Genomic DNA, 9858 nt, shown 5'->3' with positions numbered 1-9858 from the left:
AGATGTGCGGCACAGGCGGCTGTCACCAATTGGCGAAACTCGATGGTAGGCCAAAGACGCTGCGCTTACAACAGTGTTTGGGAAGTTTGGGGATCCAGAGGGATGTCTTTACATTAATCTTGTTGTTACACTCAAGACCCTGAGCGAGAAAGATAACAAGAAGCCGACGGTGCGTGCAAATTCCGATGCTTATGCAGAGGCTCTGCTGAAATACCAAACCATCCTCACTGTCCAGACATTTTTACACATCTTCCAACAAACAACTCCACTTTCCAAGTATTTAAAAACAAGTAGAAAGGATTTGCTCACAGCCCATCACTTTGTCACAAGCAAACATGACAATATGAAAAAATATGCAAGGGATTTTAAGAGGGTAAAGGCAGCAACAGATGCATTTGTGCAATGGGCCAATAGAGAATTAAATGTGTGTGAGACAGACACAGAGCTGGAACACACGCTGCCAAACCGGAGACCAAAGAAGACAAAAAGGATGCCAGGCGAGTTATGTGATGATACAGCCATATCAGATGCTGACAGCAAGTATGAGGTACAAGTGCACAATGTCATTCTGGATTCCATCATTGAAAGTATTTCCCGACGTTTTGCTAAAAACAGAGAACTGTACACAGATTTCGCCCTGCTTGATCCCCAGAACTTCAATGGCTTGAAATGTAACGGTGTACCTGCAGGTGCAGTCAGTGCCCTGAGCGCCAAACTGATCAGGCTCGATAGCAGAGAAACTCCCGAGGCCTTACAGGCTGAACTACTACATGATGACTGTGAATTGTTTTTATCTTATTTTACCAATAAGGTGGTGTCAATCAGAGCCTCTATTACCCCCGTGGCCTCTTACTCAGAGGTTCCTCACCAGCAACAACAGAGTTTTAACCAGTTTTATCCCATCGACTTGTCTGAGCTTTTAAAAACAATATCACAAATGAGAGTGTCCTCCAGCCCACTTGATATAATACCTACAAAATTTTTACTAAAAGTAATAGATTCTGTTGGGCCCCATTTGATCTCTGTTTTCAACAGCTCCCTATCTACTGGTTGTGTCCCTGATTATTTTAAAACGGCTTGCGTGAACCCACTTTTAAAGAAACCTGGTTTAGATCCCTCCCTCCCACAAAATTTTAGACCAATTTCAAAACTGCCTTTTACTGCAAAGATTCTAGAAAGAATTGTGTCCAAACAGCTGCTCACTGTGCTGGAAAATAACAAAATATTTGAAAAGTTTCAGTCTGGTTTTAGGAAGTACCACAGCACTGAGACTGCCCTGCTTAAAGTCACCAATGACCTTTTAATGTCTGCTGATGAAGGTATGTGCTCAGTCCTTGTACTCCTGGACCTTAGCGCTGCTTTTGACACCATTGATCACAACATCATGTTAGACAGACTGAGGCACTGGGTGGGGATCTCTGGTACTGCTCTAGAATGGTTTTCATCCTACCTGTCAAATAGGAAGTTTTGCGTGTCTGTAAACAACTATGTCTCTTCATTCTGTCCAGTTAAATATGGTGTGCCTCAGGGGTCGGTCTTAGGACCCATTTTGTTTTCCTTGTATCTGCTTCCCCTTGGACATATTATCCATAAACATGGCATTTCTTTTCATATTTATGCTGATGACACACAAATATACTTGCCCGTCAGATCCACAGACCCTGGAATGCTGAGTTCACTTAACAACTGCCTTTGTGAAGTTAAAAAATGGATGTCAAATAATTTCCTCCAGCTGAACTCAGACAAAACAGAAATCCTGGTCATCGGGTCCCAGCAGATGGCAAATCAAATACTGCCATCTGCTGGTTCCCTAGTAAATCACATTAAGCCTGTGGCAAAGAACCTTGGTGTTTGGTTTGATAGTAATTTAAATTTCGAGCAGCACACCACAAAGCTTGTTCAATCATGTTTTTATCAACTTAGAAATATAGCTAAAATTCGATCTATGTTAACTTTTAAGGACACCGAGACCATTTTACACGCCTTCATCTCATCACGCCTGGATTATTGCAACAGCCTTTTCACCTGTTTAACCCAAAAATCTATTGATCGACTCCAGACTGTCCAGAACTCAGCTGCCAGGCTTTTAACCAGAACAAAGAAATATGACCACATTACTCCTATTTTAGCTTCATTACACTGGCTCCCAGTATGTTTTAGAATTGACTTTAAAATTCTATTGATCACTTTTAAAGCTCTTCATGGCCTCTCGCCTTGTTATATTTCTGACCTTTTAGTCCCATACGCACCAGCACGTACCTTGAGATCCTCGGGCAGAGGTCTGTTGTCTGTTCCAGAGTCTCGACTGAAAACTAAAGGGGACAGAGCGTTTGCTGTCAGGGCCCCGAGGCTCTGGAACAGCCTGCCCGAGGAAATCAGGTCGGCTGAGTCAGTGAACTCTTTTAAGTCCCTTCTTAAAACATACTTTTATAGGAGAGCTTTTCCCGATCTTATTTGACTTTATTTTATCCCTTTTATTTTATTGTATTTTACTAATTTTATATTAAATTTTCATGCTCTTATCTTTTTTTGTATTATTCTTTGCAATTGTTAAAGCACTTTGTAACTTGTTTTTGAAAAGTGCTCTACAAATAAGGATTATTATTATTACTTAGCCTGGCCACGCACTGGGACAAGCTGAAGTGATGAGAGATGAGTACTGAGGATGGAGATGATGAGCAGACCCCAGATGAAGAATCAGATGTTGTGAACACAACATGCCAATCTTGCAGAAAGTGTCCCTTCTGTTGTTATTATGTCCTACAAAGGCATAACCTGCTCACTGACTCCTACCATCTAATCGGACTGTGATACAAGCTTCTGTTAACTCTGTCTGGGACACAAGTTGCATGTGAGCGAAGCTTTTCCACGTTAAAATTCACAGGAGCCTTGAACCTTGAAAACTTTATGTTGATGGCAATCGAAAAGGAGACTCTGGTTTCTTTGGACATGGATTGCATCATTAAAAGGGTGGCAGAGAAGAGCGCTGATGCAACGGCTGCTGATTTAATAAGATAGGACATGCTTCTTTTTATCATGTATTTCATTGTGGTTTGCTCATAACTGATTGGTCATGGTGCTTTATCTTTCTTGATCAGTTGTGTTGTGTGTTTTTGCCCGCCATGCCATGATCGCGTGTGCGTCTGGCTGCTGTGTCATGCTCGCGTGTGCGTGTGAATGTGTGTGTATAGACTGCAGTCTATGCGCCTTGCCGTGTACGCCTACAGTGTGAGAGTCATTGCTGCCTTGTATGGTGTCTCAGTGGGGAAAATGTCCAGATTCAGGGGACGTTTTTTTTTTTAACGTCATCACTTTGTTGGGCCGGTGAAAACCACATTGCCAGGGCCGAATTTTGGTCCCAATCCAGACCTGGCATCTTGTGACCAATTTAAAGTTTAAATCAAGTCTGTAGCTGAAAGTGTGCTGAACTAGTACCCTTACAGAGTTGAGTAGGGATGAGGAGGATTTAATCCTTCACTCCATTCACTTACAAAGTGTTGCTGGAAAATCTTGAATATTTTGGAAATGATTCAAGGTATCAATGAGAAAAGTACTACCCCTCTATTCATTGAGCTGAACTCAACATTGACTCAGCGTTCACTCGAAATAAAACCGCCTTTAATCATCTGTTGTAGCTGATGTGAATGTGAAACAGGCGGAGCTGAAGAAAGTGCATGATCAGCAAAACATCTGACTGGATAATTAAGCTTTAAAAAGTTGTCATTAATTAAATTATGTGTTGTTCTTAAATTAGCTGCGTTTTACTCACATTGCACGTTAATAGAGACAAATCCAGATGTCCTCCCCAGATCATTCACAGCTTCACAGTAATACTCTCCAGAGTCAGAGGACTGGATGGACCTGAAGACAAGCTGTGGTTCTTTACTGAGCAGTGTTTGGTTCTCCTTGTACCAGGTGTATTTAGCTGCTGGGTTAGCATCACTGCTGCAGGTCAGAGTCACTGAACTGCCCTCCACTATCTCAGCAGAGGGACTCACTGACACAGAGGGAAGCTTTGGAGCATCTGGAGGAGAAAACATGAACACTTTTAACATTTAATTTCAACATGAGGTTGAGTTTTCACAGTGGAGCATTATTTCATTTCGGTGGTGCAGCTTGATTTCCTTGTGTATCAGAAACAGCATGGGTTTCTGTTACCATGGATACAAGTTGAACTCTTTGATACATTAAAGATACAAGAACAGATAATCAGGGAATTTCTCTGATGGACAAGTTTTATTTTTATTTAATTTAAAAAGTCTAAAGACAAGATAACAAATCTTGTTTTAATACATTTTCATTGTGAGTTATTTTACAGTTTAATTTTGCAGTAAAGACAGTGAATAAAAAATAATTATGCAACATGTCTACAATCTCATGGGGAAATGATTTGGTTTACATCCAGTTCTACAGTGAATCACCGAATACCACTGAGTTACATGCAGTTAATGTGCAGTACAAAAGGTTAAAGGCTCCACCAGATGGTGTCATGTCAGTGGAAGACTGGATGTAAACTCACACACTGAAGGAGAGCGGGACTTCTCATATCCTCCTAAAGCACAGGAAAAACTGTCTGCAGGATCAAAGTAGGCTGAATAAGAATTAGATGTTTGTCCCCAAATGTTCTGTCCATTCTTGTACCAGACGTAGTAATGATGACCAGGTGGAAGACAACTGCTGTGACACTTCAGCTCTGCCCAGTTAGAAGACCCCTGAAATCTGCTCACCTGCACCTGGAGATCTGAATCTGTGAATAAGGAACAGAAATCTTCATTTTAGACTGAACTGTCAACATAGAAACACAGTAACCTTCATAAGATGTTGAACATTTGGAACTAAATTAATAAATATTCAGATGAAAATGTTACCTGTGACAGACAGAGTGACTCCAGGTGAACCAGTATATGTCCCACCTGGTTGGTTTGTTATGAACCTGAACTTGTACTCAGCTGAGTCGCTCTCTCTCAGGTCTGTGACTCTCAGAGTGCAGTAGTTCATATCACAGTTATACTCCACACGACCTGAATACTCTGACTTTGTTTTCAGATCCACAATTTTATCACCTTTAAACCAGAATGTTTTCTCAACTGTAGTTTTGTGGTTATTTATTCTGGATGGGTATCTGTAGGTGCAGCTTATGTCCACTGTTGATCCTTTGAAGGCACAGATCTTAGTAGAAGTGTAAGTCACTCCCCAGTCATACTGACTCTGTACCACTGTAACACAGAGCACATCAGAAACAATCAACATTAATAACAGACAAAGTGGATCAAACTACCAATATGGTTTGAGGGAAACGTAACCTGGACAAGCTTCAAAATCCTGAATTATCTGCAGTCATTGTCACAGAAAGTTTATACGGTGTTTGTCATATTTTAATGTTGTGACAAGTTACTTCTGGGTGTTTCTGCTTGGGTCCATTCATTCAAAAAATCTAAACAAAATGCCTGAAATGCTTATGTGTCAACACACAAGTAATCCAAACAGAAAGTTAATAAAATGACATTTTACTCTCTTTTCTGGGATGGAGCAGCAGAACAGTGGTACATAAAATACTCACTTGTTCTGTATCATTCTTCTCCCAGCACTTCCTAACTCCTGTTCTAATTACTTAAAGCTTTATGACTTTTGATGTTATTTCTGAATAAAACCAGGGTGAACAGAGAGAAGTCTAAACACAAAGTCTTGCTCAGTTATACACAGTCAGTGCAAAGGAAGATGTACACATGCTTTCTACAGTTCATCTCTATGTGCACTGAGGCAGGACATCATCCAGTCTGAAGGTGCAGTGAAGTGAACAGGAAAGTATCAGACCTGTGACCTTTAATGCAGTTTACTGACCGGGATAAGAGGAGAAATATAAATTATTAGAGAGTCTGTGCTTTTCTTGGTCAGTTTTCTCTGTTCACTCTGCAGTCAGGTTGCTGCAGAGTTAAGTGTGAAAGCTAAAAATAAATACAGCGCACTGAGGTGTGGGAGAGTTTCTAGCAGCTAAATATAAGATGCAGAAAACTGCTATCAAGATCTCTGACTTTAGCACCCGCTGAATGAGGGTAAATTTTTGGCAGATCGTCAGACCATCCGCCATTTTGGCAGACAGAGAAAACGTTCAACAGAAAGACACGTGTAGTAAGTTTAGTGTAGCCTATTATGGTGATCGGTACACACCCCTGCCTCACACACAAGACACACAGAGCAGTCAGCTCAGGTAATATCTGTGGCGGTGTTTGAACCAAACTCAGCAGTGGAAGAGGCCCAGTCCCTCCTGAGTGACAGCCGGTGAGCTTACCAGCAGCACCGGCCAGACAACAGGAGGGAACTCCGGTGTTGATGGAGAATCATAAGCTTGTTAATCAGAGACAAGAGACATCACTTGGTTTTATTTTTGTTGGCCAACTTTTGTATTGAAAGGAGTTTTTTGTTTGCTTGTTGGGATCCAGAAGAGGACGTTTTTATAGAGATATGGACCCATTCATTGGTGGTTTAACTGAGTGTTAGGCTGCCTTTGAAATATCAGGCTGTTAGTGATTGTTAGGTTAAGTGAAATTAATGTCATGTACTAAAAGACATGCACAATGTTTTTTGTGTTTAAAATTTGAATGATAACATTATTTACAATTACAATATGCCTAAATGAGCAGAATGTTCATTTAGTTTATCTTGGTGCATTTCTAAATTGACAGATACAATTTCTGTGTGTTTGTGTGTGACAAAAAATACCTGCTTGTCACAGTGGCAGGCAGAAAAGAAAGTTATTTTTGGACCTTGCTGCTGTCAACACAGAGCACAGAAACATCACACTGAGGTCAGACATTACAAAAGGAACTAGCAGGAGTTGCAGATGAAGATATGAGAGAAGTTGTGTCAGTATGACTTCACTGTGTGAGACCAGTAGGCCTATCTCTCTAAAACCTTGTGATAAAAGTAGCTTCAAATAGGAACTATTTGAAGTCTCTGTTTCCGGTTTACACTTTCTTGTCTAATTTCCATTGTACAAGTTGGATAATGGAACAAGCCGACGCTTTGGTGCGTTAAATTGCATTGCACGTCTTCATTCAATGCGACAATAACACAGCATAGTGCTAACATCGTTTAGGCAGCATCAGCTCTGGAAAAATGAACTCACACTGTTCAATATACATTTGTATTAGCGCAAGCAGGACAATGAAATTAGGAAATACCCCCTAAACTGTTTGTTTTCATCATACAGTGTGAACAACTGATCCTGATACTTTCTGATCCACTTATTTTCACATCTGACCTTCAGCCTACTTTTACAACACCTACATTTCCCAGATTCCTCTCTTTTAATGCAATAAATATAAGTTTAGATATTCAGTACCTGACACAGAGAGAAGGAAGACAACAAATCCACTTGTTGCTGCAGTTAAACTCATAGCTGCTCCTCTCATCTCTCTGTGTGGCTTCAGAGACAATAAAACATGTCAGCAGATAAAATAATTTACAAGGCAGATATACAGTATCAGTCACATCAATAAACTATTCTACTTACAATGAAGAAGGGTGTTGTCTTTAAAGAAGCCTTCCTCTGTGTCAGCAAGCAGAACACGGATATCAGGCTGTTAAACTACTAGATTTCCTTCCTCTTTAGATTATTAATATTCATGATGAGCCAAATGCCAGTTAACACCAACATCAAAATAAAGCAAACTAAGAACTTAATAAGAGAGAATAAGAAAATATTGTTATGCCCTGTTGGTATTAAACCTGTTTGCTGCTTCCTACTGACACAAGAAAAGAGAAAAGAGAACAGACAGGCGTGAAAGTTGGTTTCATGCATTACTTGACACGTCTAGTGCATCTTTAGACAGTGAAATAACCTTTATACCAGTATGAGTTCAAAGAGATGGACTGCAGCAGTATGGGATGTAAAAAGTCACGTGCTGAGCTCAGTGTTTATTCAGTATTGAGAAACATGTAAGAAAAGTAGATCAGAAACAATGAATTACATTTTGCAGCTCTCTCACTCACAGTCATTGTGACTCTGTGTCACTGTAACACAGAGCACATCTGACAAGATGCTGCTGGAGGTAAGACAGAAAATATGTCTTGTTGCAATTTGGGTGAAGTGACTCTTTGAAACAGGCAGTGGAGGGAGCTCTCAGAGTGAGGAACCCTGAATGTGCCATAACAAAGGTTCACCACTAGAGGGCAGTGAAACATCACAGATACTGAAACATTACTCTAACCAATGAATGGATTATCAAAATAGTTGGCGATAAATTTAATAGTTGGCAATTAATCATTGCAGCTCCAGACTGTGTGTTGCTTTCAGCCTGTCCACCCCATTATCCCCAGGTCAGATCTACCGGTGTGCATTTCTCTCTAACACCACAGTGTATTTTCTTTGCTTCTTATCACTGAGAGTCACCAAAGTTAGAAAGTTGATGCTCATTGTGGCTCTATAAAGACACACAGCCCTGAAACTGTAAGATGCAACTTTTAACTAATTGACTGATGAAAATGGCTTCAAAAACTCACTTTACCATGAAGATAAACTTGAGCATGACAAATACTCTCAATTCCATATTTTACTGATACTTACTGACAGTACACCAATATTGTTACTTCACAGCTGTATTACATTAGTTAATACACATACACTCACTGATGATATGGATAATCAGGTAGGTGTTAGTGGTTTTACTTTTACACTGTTATTCTTAACCGTATATTCTTTCATGCAAAAAAGAAATAAAAAATATTCTTAACATGTTGATTTGTGTTTTTTTTTTACCTGTCCTGCCCAGCTGTCTGTTGCACATTATGAAGAGCTGGATGTTGTGATAGACAGATTATTGTTTTTAAATTTAACTGTAAATCTGAAGTCGGCCTGTTTTATTGGATGCAGGAGGCTCTAACCTGACTGGACTTCACACCATGTCTTCCTGCTGCTCTGTGTCTTCTGTGCTGCAGTGACGCCCTTCAAGTCTGAGACGTCATACGCAGGACCAGAGTCTAACTGATGGGAGAGACGACAAAATGAAGCTCAATGTACCTCTTTCATGAAACCTGCATATAATTAGATTCTATCCAAAATGTATTTAATCACGTTTACAAGTAAATTATTTGCTGAAATAGTGTTATGACAAAATGCCTTACTGGTTTCTACTCAGCAAGTTGCATTTTTAACCTTAATCTCCCCACTTTTCATCATATGGTGGATTAAGATGTTGATGTGTACATGTGTAAGTGAAGTGAAAAACGTACCTGCCACAACAGTCAAATGTAAAGTGAAGTTAAGACGTCCTCTTTTGTTCTGGGCTTCACAGTAATATTTGTGTTCAGGTCTGATGTCAGTGATGGTGAAGTTCTGTCCTGACGGAGTTATGACGTCCTCGTGTAGATGTTACAATTTGCAACACAAATTTAACTTTTTGTATTTACTACATCAGAGGACTGTGGCTGTTAGTTTAGTTCACATGCAGTTCTTCTATTGACTGTGACAGACTGAAATTGTCCGCTGCACACAGATGTTGTCACTTTGTTAAGCTTCTCCTGCTGGACTGAAACTCCAGCATGTTAGTGTCCAGTCCATTGTGCGCCTGCCTGTTTTGCTTGTAACCTCTTAAAATGAAGCAATATGTACTCCCATTTTGTGGCCTCAGTGTAGATATGACTTGTGAGCATTTCATGTTTTAGATGGACCCCAATAAAAAGGAATTAAAAGGAAGCAAGACAGACAACTGTAATGAGATGTAATATAATGGAGCGGAAATAATCACCGAAATTAAAAACTGTAATAATGGAACTGGTAAAAAAAAAAAAAGAGGACAGTAACAATGTGGTGAAAATAAACTGTTTACACAGATAAGAGAGACGTGCACATTATGGGAT

At 40.0% G+C, this 9858-nt stretch overlaps 1 protein-coding gene across 2 annotated transcripts; it reads right to left on the bottom strand.

The window, feature by feature from the left end:
• Positions 1-4470: 4470 nt before the first annotated feature.
• On the bottom strand, positions 4471-5292 carry LOC119915459. Of its 2 annotated transcripts, none has more exons than XM_038734997.1 (2): positions 4869-5292; positions 4471-4747 (listed from the first exon to the last, which is right to left on the bottom strand). In XM_038734997.1, the coding sequence occupies exons 1-2, from the start codon at positions 5248-5250 to the stop codon at positions 4488-4490; spliced, it is 642 nt and encodes a 213-aa protein (XP_038590925.1). In that variant the 5' UTR covers positions 5251-5292; the 3' UTR covers positions 4471-4487. The 2 variants fall into 2 exon arrangements, with proteins under 2 accessions (XP_038590925.1, XP_038590933.1); XM_038735005.1 differs by having other exon boundaries at positions 4471-4741; positions 4869-5290.
• Between the last annotated feature and the right edge of the window lie 4566 nt (positions 5293-9858).

Source organism: Micropterus salmoides, unplaced genomic scaffold (genome assembly GCF_014851395.1).
Source record: "Micropterus salmoides isolate LMB-PRFRI ecotype aquatic unplaced genomic scaffold, ASM1485139v1 Ms_hic_scaffold_1, whole genome shotgun sequence".
NCBI lineage: Eukaryota > Metazoa > Chordata > Actinopteri > Centrarchiformes > Centrarchidae > Micropterus > Micropterus salmoides.
Note: the sequence above shows the minus strand (reverse complement) of the source record. Positions and strands in the feature narration are given on the sequence as shown.

Coding starts and splice junctions, on each gene's coding strand:
- LOC119915459 (XM_038734997.1), bottom strand. CDS start 5,250: ATGTTGATTGTTTCTGATGTGCTCTGTGTTACAGTGGTACAGAGTCAG. Junction 4,748..4,868: donor AGTCACTCTGTCTGTCACAG/GTAACATTTTCA, acceptor CCTTATTCACAG/ATTCAGATCTCCAGGTGCAG.